Source organism: Aedes aegypti, chromosome 3 (assembly GCF_002204515.2).
Source record: "Aedes aegypti strain LVP_AGWG chromosome 3, AaegL5.0 Primary Assembly, whole genome shotgun sequence".
Lineage (NCBI taxonomy): Eukaryota > Metazoa > Arthropoda > Insecta > Diptera > Culicidae > Aedes > Aedes aegypti.
In genome coordinates this window covers 362,214,016-362,227,885 of record NC_035109.1, presented here as the reverse complement: position 1 = coordinate 362,227,885, position 13,870 = coordinate 362,214,016, and the positions used below count along the sequence as shown (strand labels likewise).

At 39.2% G+C, this 13,870-nt stretch overlaps 1 protein-coding gene across 5 annotated transcripts in view; it reads left to right on the top strand.

Annotated features, from left to right (window-relative positions):
- The first annotated feature begins 10,622 nt into the window (after positions 1–10,622).
- The window catches only part of LOC5566900 (probable serine/threonine-protein kinase kinX), a 177,483-nt gene continuing 174,235 nt past the window's right edge, over positions 10,623–13,870 (top strand). For 3 of the 5 annotated variants that reach the window (XM_021852977.1, XM_021852976.1, XM_021852973.1), the window contains exons 1-2: positions 10,623–11,024; positions 11,259–11,670. In XM_021852977.1, the coding sequence (XP_021708669.1) occupies positions 11,299–11,670 (372 nt within the window). In that variant the 5' untranslated portion in view covers positions 10,623–11,024; positions 11,259–11,298. Of the gene's footprint in view, positions 11,035–11,077; positions 11,146–11,258; positions 11,671–13,870 lie in introns of those variants that run through there. The other 2 variants (XM_021852974.1, XM_021852975.1) reach the window with 2 other exon arrangements.

Below are 13,870 nucleotides of genomic sequence, written 5' to 3'. Positions count from 1 at the left end.
CTTCCTTCGCCGAACAACATCCCTCGTGGTTTAAGATAACACTATGAAGCTGTAAAACCATAACGTGCTCCCCCAATTTGTATACACTCGCTAAAAACGTAATCAATCGTATGAAACTAAAACACGAAAACGCAATCCTCCAATAGCGCAGAAATTGTTCTCAACCTCAAAAATGACAAAATACGATCAAAGATATAACACATGATACAGTTCTATCTACCCTCAACAAGAACAACAAGCAACAACAAAAAAAGTAACATTGATGACGCTAAAGAGGAATAAAACAATGTAAATGAAAAACAGCTATGTTTTGGTGGAACACAAAACTGAAACTATATCATCAAATGAAACAGTAAGCCGTAAACAAAATATATAAATATAAAAGGTAAACAAATATAGTTCTTTCAAATAAAAATCTAAATACAACTGTGTTTTTTTTAACGAAAACGTATCCGAAATCCATTTCTATGAGTTATATTTAAAAAGAATAAATCAAGGGAATTTTCAACGTCCGTCATCGTAATCATCGTCATTATCAAAACTTCGAAAGCAGTTTTTCTGTACAAAACTAAAAATGATTCGATGAAAATGTGTTCAATGTGTTTTGGTTGGAGAATACAATACAATAAACACATTTCAGTGTATTTTTTCTTTATTTCAAACGAAAGAACTGCTTTCGACAATTTAGAAATCAATGACGGATCCTGCCCCCTTAAGGCGAAGTTAAAAATCGAAATTTTGCGTGACATAATTTGTGTACCATACATAAACTATTATGCGTGGCGCTGAAAATTTCACGCGCAGACGATCTTAAGGGGGCAGGATCCGTCATTGATTTTGGAATTATCAATAGCAGTTTTTTCGTTCAAAATCAACAAAATTTACAGGAAAATGTGTTCACGATATTCTATTCTCGAACCGAAAGTTACTTCAAATCATTTTGGTGTCTTCTGTGCGATCATGCCTTGGGCAATCAGAAATAATCGCGAAGAAGACTCCAAAACGATTTGAAGTAGCTGCGCAGATCTTCAAGCATTTTAAGAAGCTTTCAAGATCGCCGTCACGATAAATAATCGCGCAATGCACAGTACTATTGTACTGCTTCGCTTTGAAAACTGGGTTATCCAACGTGCGAAGTTTGATTTTTGACCAACTTCGCACACGTCGAAACTGGATTCTCAATCCAGCTTTTTGCGCTGTACTGCCATAAAATTTTGAATAACCCCCATATGACATTAAATGTCAAGAAATTTTCTTGTTTGCACTATACAAAAAAAGATTTTAGATCTCAGCAATCCTTGAACGATGAAAAACTGAAAGGATGACGTAAATTTGGCAAAAACCGCAAAAAAAAACTAGTACGAGTTTGATTTTTTTAAACCCTTTTCAAATCAAAATTATTAAGGCGCTTGCGGAATGTAGTTACAGTCAACTACCGTATCTCGATATCGAGTTAGAGAACCATAGTAAAAGTTAATTTTCGTGGCTAACTCGATGGTCCCTTGGATCGCAGTTGCACTGATTTCATGTTCTGTAACTCGATACCTCCCTATCTCGATAGTTCCTTCAATATCGAGTTATGGAGAGTTGACTGTACTTTCTTTCAAAGTAAACTTACACGGAAAAAAATTCTGTGGTAAAAATAACTATTTTAGCTGACTACGCCTATTCTTAAAACTACCATGGAAATTCAGACCAATTTACTATGTTTACGGTACACCACACCGCATTACTGGTACATTTGACAGAAATAATTTACAACAATCTGATTTCAACTACAGACATGGTAAAATCAAGCGCGTTTCTGATCTGCTGAAAATTGCCGGTGCGAGCGCTTAAGTTAACCCCCTAAAATGGTAGTTTTTACCGCACAATTTTTTTGCGTGTATCCAGCAGCTAAATCTTATAGTAGAGCTTTCTTAACGCGTATAAGCCTGAGTGAAAGCAAAAATACTAAAACCCTTACCGCTCAGCGAATTCTTAACGGACTCAAATGATTTTTTGTCAGTTTACTGGCCAACATATCTAGTTTCTAGAAGTGGCCAGCGAACTCGGAGATATTCTTGTGGCCGGAGTTATTCCGGTGGGTCACTGGGTCAAGTCGGGTAAAAAAGGGCTATTGTTTAGGACATGCCAAGTTTCCTTTATTTATTTACAATGACAATAATTTTAATTTGCATAAATCGTTAAGTTCTGATATTCAACATTATAACTGAAGAGTTTTGCATCGTTTAAAATATACCGGATGTGGCAATTCGGACGTAATGCCCGGAAGAACCGGCTATAGATTTGTTGGATATTGAACTGTTTCAATTCTCGAAAAGTAAAAATCAAATATGAATGTGCACTAAAATGCATTCCCATAAGCTTGGCACAGATGTTCAGATATAAATTAGCCACTTTATTGTACGTTTGAGCCGTCCAGGGACCCGAAAATGGTCATTTGTAGAATCAACCAAATGCAAAACTAATAGTTATCCAATTCAATCGTTTCTCAAAAGTTTGATGCAATTTTCTTAAAACTCCGGCATATAGTGGCCACATTATAGCCGATTCCGGAAATTATCTGTGACTTGAAATTTGCCTACGCACAGTGACCTTTTCACCCGACCTGACCCAGTGACCCACCGGAATAACTCCGGCCACAGGAATATTTCCGGGTTCCTCTGGCCACTTCTAGAAACTAGATATGTGTGCCAGTATACTGACAAAAAATCATTTGAATCCATTAAGAATTCGCTGAGCGGTGAGGGTTTGAGAAATTTTGCCTTCTCTCAAGCCTATACGGGTCAATTTATTCCAAACTATTCATCTCGCTGACATTTACCAATTTTTTGAGAAGCTCTACATTTTCAACAGTCTGAGTCCGGCACTAAACGCCGTCGTTCACTAATTTAACATCTCGATATCGAAGGGACCATCAAGATATGGAAAGATCGAGACATACACTCAGACTAATGGATTACCGAAATACATATGAACCACTTATTCACCACAATAGATCGGGTTGAAATTCAAATTTCTTTGCCTTATGAAACCGAAACGTGAAAACTGTTGAAATAAAACTACCAACAACCAGGCTTCTGCTCCACACCGCAGGCTACTGACTGATATTGCTACCACGTCAGAACCTCTCTTTTATTCACTGTCTGGGTACATATTACAATTCTTCTGTTACCTCTATCTTGTTGAAAGGCTAGTCCGCTAAGACGACGCAGATCCTAGCGAGGCTAGCCCGTCCACATCCGATTGCAAATCATAAAGAAATACAATACAGTAGATGTTTCCTTCAACTGGGCAGCTACTGACTGATACCTCAATCAGCAGCTGCAACTCTCTTTATTCAAACCAGGTATACATTTACAATTCATTATCCTACACAAATATCATACCTCTCTCAACGAATCTTCCACACTTTTACCTACGACGACGCATGCTTCTCAACCGACGATTCTTCTACCTGAGGTGCGACACTACCTCTATTCCAACATATCTTACAATATGTTTACCTCCAGACACCTCCACTGCATCGAACCAAGGGCTCGAACTCATCCCCGTCGATCATCACGCGTCTGCCAATGCGAGCTCTATCGCGCTCGGTTCCTCCAGCTAGCAGATATTTCGCCTTCGACGTATTTACCTTCAATCCAACCCGGTCTGCTTCACGTTTCAACCTGGTATACTGTTCAAAAACACCTGGAACGTTCTTCCGACAATGTCCACGTCGTCAGCAAAACAGATGATCTGGCTGGATTTATTGAAGAACGTGCCCCGCATGTTGAAGCCGCCCGTTTCATAACACCTTCTAGCGTAATATTGAACAGAAGGCAGGAAAGACCATCGCCTTGTCAAAGTCCTTTGCGTGTTTCAAACGGGTCCGATAATGCACCCGATATCTTCACACAACACTGTACACTATCTATCGTTGCCTTGATCAGTCTGGTCAGTTTCCCGGGAAAACCATTCTCGTCCATAATCTTCCATAGCTCTTCGCGGTCGATGATATCATAAGCCGCTTCGAAATCGATGAATAGGTGGTGCGTAGGGACTTGATATTCGCGACACTTTTGGAGGATCTGCCGCAACATAAAGATTTGGTCTGTCGTCGATCGCCCGTCCACAAAACCGGCTTGATAACTTCCCACAAATCTGTTTGCCAGTGGCGATAGACGACGGAAAATGATCTGGGAAAGTACTTTATAGGCTGCATTAAGAATTGTGATCGCTCAATAGTTCTCACATTCTAACTTGTTACCTTTTTTTGTATATTGGGTATATTACTCCCTCCTTCCACTCCTCAGTTGCTGTTCTGTATCCCTGATCCTGGCTATCAATCGGTGTAGGCAAGTGGCCAACCTGTCCGGGCCCATTTTAATAAGTTCCGCTCCAATACCATCCTTTCCAGCTGCTTTGTTGTTCTTGTGCTGTTTGATAGCATTCTTAACTTCACCTATTGTGGGAGTTGGCACGTCTCCCTCATCCGCCGTACTGATGAAGCCATTCCTTCTGCTGGCTTGCTCTTCCTCCTCGGTGCAATTAACGTGTTCATCGTAGTGCTGCTTCCACCTCTCAATCACCTCACGTTCGTCCGTTAAGATACCTCCATTCTTATCCCGGCACATTTCGGCTCGTTTTTTTTTTAGAACTTACGCGTTTCTTGAGAGCGATAGAGCTGCTCCATCTCTTCATACTCCAACTCTTCCAGGCGGCGCTTTTTATCCCGGAATAGATAGGTTTGCTGTCTTCGCTTCTGTTTGTATCGTTACACGTTTTGACGGGTGCCTTGCTGCAGCATAATCGCCCGCGCTGCATTCTTCTCATCCAAAACCGTCTGACACTCCTCGTCGAACCAACCGTTCCGTCGATTTCCTTCCACGCACCCAATGGCACTTTCCGCTGCGTTGTCAATTGCTGATTTGACACAACTCCAGCAGTCCTCAAGAGGTGCTTCGGTGAGCTCTCCCTCTTCCCGCAACGCTGCTTCAAGGCTTTGCGCGTAGTCAGTTGCGACTTCGGGTAGCTTGAGGCGTTCTAGATTGTAGAATAGGTACCGAATGTTATTCACAACGGAAAGACTTTGGCGCACTTTAATCGCCACAAGGTAGTGGTCCGAATCGATGTTTGCGCCGCGATAGGTTCTAACGTCGATAATGTCCGAGAAGTGTCTTCCATCAATCAAAACGTGACTGATTTACGATTCAGTCTGTTGGGGGTGGTCTCCAGGTGTACCGATACGGGAGACTGTGCTGGTAGTAGGTACTACGTATGGCCATGTTCTTGGAGACGGTGAAATCAATCAGTCTAAGGTGTAGGCCAGGGTAGACGCGTCACGCGAAAATCCTTTAGAGTTTGACATTTCATTATTAATAATTGTTATACCTTCCCAGGCAATATTCGCGTCGCTAAGCGTGACGCGTCTACCCTGGCCGACACCTAAGGCCGTTTTCGTTTGTAAGCTGGGAGTGCTGAACTTCCCTATAATCGGTCTAAATTCCTCCTCCTGGCCAACCTGAGCGTTGAGATCACCGATAACGATTTTGACAACATGGCTTGGGCAGCTGTCGTATTCACGTTTCAGCTGCGCGTAGAAAACGTCCTTATCTTGATCGTTACTTGCTAGATGAGGGCTGTGCACGTTGATTATGCTGATATTGAAGAAACGACCTTCGATCCTCAACTTGCACATTCTGTTGTCGATTGGCCACCACCCAATCATGCACCTCTGCATTTCGCCCATCACGATAAAAGCTGTGCCCAGCTCATGTTTGTTGCCACAGCTCTGGTAGATGGTATAACCGCTATAACCATCCCTATACGTATGTACCGTCGACCTTTTCCGGCAAACCTCTTGCAGCGCTACGATGTCGAACTTGCGGACCCTCAATAATTCGGGAAGAATGCGGGTACTTTCCAAGAAATTGAGAGACTTATAGTTCCATGATACGAATTTCAAATCGTTAGTCCGTTTTCGATGCCTGGGTCTATGCCAATTGTTCCGGTGATTTTTACGGCTGGCTTGTAAGGCCTGCACCAACCCCCTGACTCGCCGGAGGGCCATCGTGCACAGCACAGTTTAGAGTCCCATGCTGGCACTAGGACGATGATCAGCCGCTCCTAACATGGAGAAAAGATGCTGTTCTGAGCCGCTCCATGGAGAACAGACGCTCTGATAAGCTACACCCTCAGAAGAGAGGAGCCCCCCTTCGCTGTCAGCATACGACCAAAGGTCCCACCGGGGTTGGTTACCCGATGTTCCCTAAGGTTACTCGTATCCTAGGCGGCACCACGGGGAGGTAGGGATAGGAGTTACTGGACAAGAGGCTAAGGACCACAAATGTGGTCTGTTTTATACCTGAAGGTACGCGAAGTACCCATGGTACGCATTGTCCAGTCATTTACCACCCACGAAGACGAAACCGTCCATAGTACACCAGAATTTTGAATTATGATGCCTGATAAGTAATATTAGGGGTATTCACTTAAACTTGCGTAAAGCAAAATTCGACGTATGAATTATTACAAATGAAAAAATTCACTTCTTATGTCATATGATAGATTAATAATCTAGTTACCGGCTATAAACGTCAGTCACTCATAGCGACAATTGTTGTTGTTTGAGCTGAAAATTTCTTGTTTTAGGATTCATTCAAATTTGGTTTGGCAATTCCACGCGTGTAACTTTACACATATTTTAAATTAGGAATTTGTCTAAACACTATAGTAATTTAAAATAGAAAAATAGTAAATTGTCTATCTCACGAATACCAACCAAGTTATGATGCAACAGTGTTTTACTCGACCACTTCTGATGGAGCATTTGCAGCTGGTCTTGGACTAAATTGTGTAATTTGTAGTGGAAAGAGAGCCAAACATGGCTTATCTTAAAATTATACCACAAACAAGTCTCGAGTCTTTACAGTCATTTTGGTGCATTTTTGATCATTACTAAAATGGTTCTAGGTTCTAGGATCCAGCAAGTTTTCAATTTCAACACTTCTGATCAATGCCACTTGAATTCTCAAACCAATAATGATCATCACACGTCAACTTCGCCTGTAGGCTCATATTCACTGAAAATCTCGACTACACATATCATTTCAATTCCATACTCTATGAGGTTTCGTATGAACAGTACGGCATCTAACATTTTAAGATTGATATTTATTAGCTCTCAACGTTAATATTCGGAGAAAAAAAATTCAAAGTGCTTGTTTATTATTCTCATATCAACAATTTCCATAGATATCAAAGCATTCTTAGATTGATAGACCACGGATTTTCAACGCCCCGAAATGTTTCATTGTCAGTTTACGCAATGCTACGAAATATTTTGGATAGTAAATTTACGCAGCGATTTACGCTATTAAGTGAATCCCCCTATTATCAGTCATGCTAAGATAATAAAAATATTAGATTTGGATTACAAAGGGATCCTGTCCACAGATTAATGAAAAAATGACATTTCCATTAATTAACTAGAATTACTGCCTACTAAGATACTGCAATAATATCTGTAGACAAGAAACGGCAAGAGCTCAACCCTCGTTGTTCTATGGCTAGCGTAATATGCTAGAGAATGCGTATAATGCACACGGCGGAGAAATGCGCACTAATAGCGAATTGATTCGCGAAGCGGCGAAGTTGGTCAAAAATCGAACTTCGCACGTTGGTTAACCCATTTTTCAGTACATTCTGCTACAGAAAAAAAATTGTTTAATGTTTGTTTGTGTACCTACTTTGATGCTTCTTTTTCGTATGCATGCTAAACATTTTTCATAGCCTGGGCAAAATTAGGGTTACCAGACGTACTCTTTTTAGAGTACATGTACTCTTTTTAGCCTTGAAAATTTGTGTACTATTCTTTTTTGCTAAACATGCTCATGTGTACTCTTTTTTAGATGCTACCGAGAAGCATTACTAATAAAATTATTTGTTTAATAAACCAGATTAATATTTTTTTCTTTCTTCTGCCGATTTTCGGCAAGTACTAGTTGAATCGAATAAGTGCTATAAGTAGATGCTAATTTATCTAACTTAAAATTTACATAAATGAACTGATGGTAAAATTGATGATTTTCAGCTAAAAATTGTAAGTGATTTTGAATAATTTCGCAAAAACTTTTGTTCAAGTACTTTTATTGGAAACGTCGCTTTGCCAACCCAGTTCTTGAACAAAGATGTGTGAATGCAATGTAAAATATATGGCATCCAGAGTTGTGAAATGCCATTAATGTCACATGACTTTGACAATTGAATATTGCTAATATCATCCACAGACAAACAGACGTAACACTTAGAACAAATCTTAATCAAAATCATAGTCACGAAGACATGTACGCCCAATGCTATAATCGGTGTGTTTGGCCGACGGGCCAACAGATGGCGGTAGTGTGTAAACGTCAAACACGAACAAAAACGATACGAGCGCTGCGGGTGGCGGATCGGCCACCTACCATATTTTTGAATCGACCGTTAAAAAGGTGGTCGATGGACAACGATGAGAGTGTGACGTCTGTTTGTCTGTGTATCATCCTTCCCCGCGACAAAAGACACCGGCATTTTTTCCCATTGCGAGGGTGTTATAAGCATTTGATATTTTAAAACAATTTGATATTTAACAGCATCACAAACACACAAACAAATTATTAAATCTACCTAACTTTCATCAATTATTATGTTAAATAGCAAGTCCTTGGCAAAACTTAAATTGAAGACATTAAGTTTCTTTTTTGATCCAAGATTTCAAAATGTCTCCCTTGTATGCTTTCCTTTACTATTGTGTTTGAACACAGTTTTGCTAAATACTGAAAATAGATTTTATGAGCAAACTTCATTTTACAACAAGAAGTCGAATTTTTTTGTAATGTACGTTAATATACAAAATATGGAATAAATTATTCTTTTTTTCTATAGCAAATGTCCAGTTAAGAAACAAGCATATTACAGAATTGGAGAATGAAACCATGTTGAAATTTCAAGAAATCTATAACTCAAAGTTGAAATTATTGTCTCCCTAAAAAGAACTGCGATGAAACTGTAGGAAAAGTGGCTGTGATGTCGAATCTGATAATTGTTTGCATAATGTAGGCGAGAAAAAGTCGTAATTAGTAAACATGTTTTTTTTTAATCTAACTTTTAGATGCTAATAAGATTAATGCGACAAACGACTTCAGATGAAATATCTCGGGATTCATAGATGGCCGACTTGTTTTTCTAGTCACGTATTCAAAAGTACAAATCTTAAGGAACAGTAGACCAACGTTTCTGGATTCTAGGTTGTTTCACCTTAAGAATAAGAAAACAAAAACTAGTCAGTACAAGAAAATTAAACCAATCGCATTAGTAAAAAGCACATTTTCAATTTCCCAGGATAGGCTAGGTGTACTCTTAAGTACTCTTTCACAAAATTGAAAAAATGTACTCTTTCCGATGAAAGCATATATGGTAACCCTAGGAAAATAGATTATCGAATTTTAGTTATTCATCTAAATAACCGATATATGTCAATCTGCATCTGTCAATACCGTTTTTCAATCAAAATTAAACGAGATTGCAGTAAAAATATGTCATATTGACTGAATTTGACGTTAATATTATTGATGTCGTATAAGAAGATTTCGCTCTACAATATATCTGACATAAGTAGATGAAAAAACCGAATTTAGTACTATACCATTTAATTCCACTAGAGTTTGTATCCTTTGACAGATACGCGTATTTCGACCTCTAGTTCACGACACTGAAGACGGCCTTACAGTTGAGGTCGAAATACGCGTATCTGTCAAAGGATACAAACTCTAGTGGAATTAAATGGTATAGTACTAAATTCGGTTTTTTTATCTACTTATAGGTATTCTACTAAACAGCTCGAAGATTTATTATCATATCTGACATAATTATTCTTCGAAAATTTGCTCACATATTCTTTCTTGTAAAACTTATTTACGTCGATTTGGAATAGTGATCGAGCGTATACAATTTCGACTCTGTGGCGACATCTCTGATTTCGCAACAATACCTGAGTTTTAGATCACATACTTTGAAAGATTTTCACTTAGTCCTCTAGGTTAATTTACTTAATTACTTGAATAATTTACTAAACATTATATATTGTTTTAGTAACTTTATGAATCTTGCTTATTTTATCTCTGTTTCATTGCATTAAGTCCAACTTAACCAATCTACAGATAACAAATTGATTGATATCATTTCAGGCCCTGAGTGTATTTTTTCGTTAGTGCATCAAACCATTGAACTGAAACTGCTGTCAAAATGCCGCTTCGGATTAGAACAAGTTTTAGAACAAAACACAGCGCTCGTTTTTTTTGTGTTGGTGGGAGTGCATCTCATTAGGGGCGCCTCAACGTTTTGTCGTAACATGTAATTAAAAAATTATAATTCAAAACTAATAATATGTCATTCTAGATATGGTTTTTCGTCTTTATTAATCAATAAAATATGTTTCAATAATTTAAGTCATTCTTAAAGCATTTTCATCAACCCACTTAAGGCATTTTTTTCATTGATTGCAAATTTTGTACGTTAAAGATTTTGTAACCCAGCCCATTCAGGCACCCCCCGACAATTAGATTGCATGCGAGCGCGAGCCAGAAATTTTTAATGTCAAAAAGTGACTCCTCTGGTTGGCTACCGCTGCGGGTTGAACTTTTTTGTTTCGGCTCGCGTAGACTCAAAAAGAATCTTTAAAATTAAATTTTGTAGTGAAAACGTCGCGTCTTTTTTGCATTCGTTCCGTCGTTGTATCCGCGCGGAGTTTCGATTGTGTAGTGCGCGTGAATCGGGATACATTTTGCGGTCGGTTTCGGAAATCGTGTGTTTTGGGTTATCGTTTTAATTTCTGCGAGCGGGTGGAGGGCGCTTTTCCTCTGAAGGACGCCGGGTGGTTTACGGGCAGGAACAGAAGTCAAGCGACAACGGGACAAGAAGTGCACGACGGTCTTCTTCGAATATTGCTGTGGAGAAGGGCGCTGGACGACGAGCAAGAGAGGGGAAGCTAACGCAAGGTTTGATTCTGTAAATTGAACTCAATTTTTTGTTTATCTTATCAGTATTATATTCGCCTCAGTTGCAAGGGCTGTTCTGCTTTGCATCGCGTAATAATTGTCTTAACTTAGCGATTCGAATGTATGGAAATAGTGCTTTATTTGCAATAAAAGATTTGCTTTTGTCTTCATTAGACAACATGGCACTTTTTATACGGCAGCGAATGTTGACCTAGGATTTCTTTCTCATTTTAGGAATCGATTCGGATCGTAGTTGATCGAGATAAAGATAAAGATGGACACAACCAACACGACGGAAGATCCTATGAAGGAAGTCTCGCCCGAAGAGGTGGCAGAGGAAAAGCCAGCATCCGATAAGAAGGCAGAAGAATCGTCCGAAAAGGCAGTAGAGGAGAACCCGGTTGAAACAGCTGGAGGTGACAATGTAAGCTCGTCTGCCAACAAAGTAGATGAGGAAGAGCTTGTTAAGACGGCTGAAGAGAAGGAAGTCAAGGAAGTTGAAGTCCAAGCGGAACAAAAGACTGAAGAGCCCAGCAAAGCAGACGATATAGATAGTACTCCTCAACAAGTGGAAGGGACTGCACTGGATGAATCTGATGAGAAGTTTGAAGACGCTGTAGATTCCGAGGAACATCTGGAGGCGGAAGTGAGTATTAGGTTTTGTTCGGCTTAATGTTAAGGTTTGTTTAAATGCGTTATAGTGAAACGTGGGCCTCCAAGAGTCTCGTGATAAATTCAGCGGCAACAACTGCAACAAGCCATGATGAAGACGTCTGGGTTCGATTTCTGGTTGTTCAGGATCTTTTCGTAATTGAAATCTTCTTGACTTTCCTGGAAATAAAATATCAACGTATCTGCCACACGATATATGAATGCGAATATGACAACTTTGACAATGAATGCTCTCAGAATGCTTAATAACTGTGGAAGTGCTCTATCCATAAGTCTAACATTCTGTCGAGTTCCATACAATTAGACCGAGAAAAACTCATCTAAGCAAACGTTATCATGAAGCGCCAAAGTATTTTTTTTATGGTCTCGGGGGCTCTGTCCCAGTTTGGACGTAATGCCAAGTGAAGAAGAAGAAGTTTTCGATTCATTCATTCATTTCGAAATGGTTTTAAATTAATTTGAAGTGTTGGAATAGCATTGGTTAATTAGACATGCAACTGAATTCAGAATATTTATGTGAGTTCGATTAAAAACTTTCCTTTTTCTTTACTTCTGCTGATCCAACATCGCTCAGGACAGCATATGCGTTACAGTTTTTCCCCAATTCACTCGATTCGGAGCTGTTTATCTTTAGATTCTCGGTTCCTCATTTCTTAGATCTTACTCCACTTGACCCCATTTGAGTCTTATACCCGCTGGATTCGATGCAAACCTTATTTTTGCTTTGTTTTCCAACATTCTGCCAACCCGAGCAAAGCTTGAGATCATATTGAAAACAAATTTTTATGTTGTGATATCGCAGACGTAATATTTCTTAATTTCTAATTAAAAATTGAAAACAAGGTCATGACTTTGAAAAACAGAAGAAAAAAATGCAGCAACATTGCTGCTACAATTATCTTTTAAATAACATTTCGTATTTTTCAACGAACCCGATCAACCAGTGCACACTGGTCCAGGAAGCTAATTTGGGCGGACGTGCGGTTTTCGTCTCGATTTATTGATTTTAGAGCCATAGTTGCTTCTGATAATATGTTCAGAATTTTAGGTTCCGGGTCATTTGGCCGAATGCCGTTTGGCCGAAAGGGTCATTTGCTCGAACGCCTTTTGTTCGAATGCCGTTCGGCCGAAATTGAAAACAAAAGTGAACTGTTGTTAGCATGGATTTATAATGAATTTCAAAGAACTTATTCAGCTTACTCATGAAGAAGGTTACACCATCATAGATATACACATAATTAGCTTTTTAGTAGTAGTTCATGAAACAGTTCGTGCTCAAAGAAGAACCTCCTAAATGTAAGCAGTTATTCACTTCTCTGCTAGCGGTGATAGCCACCTGCAGATGTTTGTAGTTAGCTTTTGACAGTAACTTAAAAGGTTTTGGATCGGGTTTCTTTGATCCCTCGAATCGTACTATGTAATGTACCACAAGTCTTGGTTTCTTTGATTTAAGTATTTCCCAAGTCGTTTATTGCTATACGCAAGCAACGGTACAAAGTTCAGTTCACATGTTGAAATCTTAAACTTGGAGAAGAATGGGAGCGGGCCATTTGGCATAAAGCCATTTGGCATAACGCCATTTGGCATAAAGGACATTTGGCATAAAGGACATTTGGCATAACGGTCATTTGGCATAACGGACATTTGGCATAATTTCAATATATTTTCTGTACATACTTAAATTGAAGATTTTAGCATTTTATTACTGTTTTATTTTAGTAACAGCTGAATTTATTTTATAATAATTTATGTTATCTCTGTAGATAAAGGCACACAAACTATAAACAATAAAATAACATGAAAACCATAAGAAATACAACTATGGCAAAGTTGTAGGAAATGATAAGTGTTAAAACTTTGTAGAATATAGTAGGCCAAAAAATCTAAAAAATAAAACACTCAAGAGCGACGACAGCTGAAAGGCTTCTTTTTTTCTATCTTTATTAACGAGATTTTTTTTAGCCCTGGGCTAGTTCATCTCGGGAAAGGCTTCTTTGCCAAAGTTACCATTTTTGCATTCGTAAATCGCATGGCAGGTACGATGATACTCTATGCCCAGGGAAGTCAAGGAAATTTCCATTACGAAAAGATCCTGAACCGACCGGGTTTCGGGATTCAGCATGGCTTAGCTTTGTAGCCGCGGACTCTAACCACTCGGCTAAGGAAGGCACCAG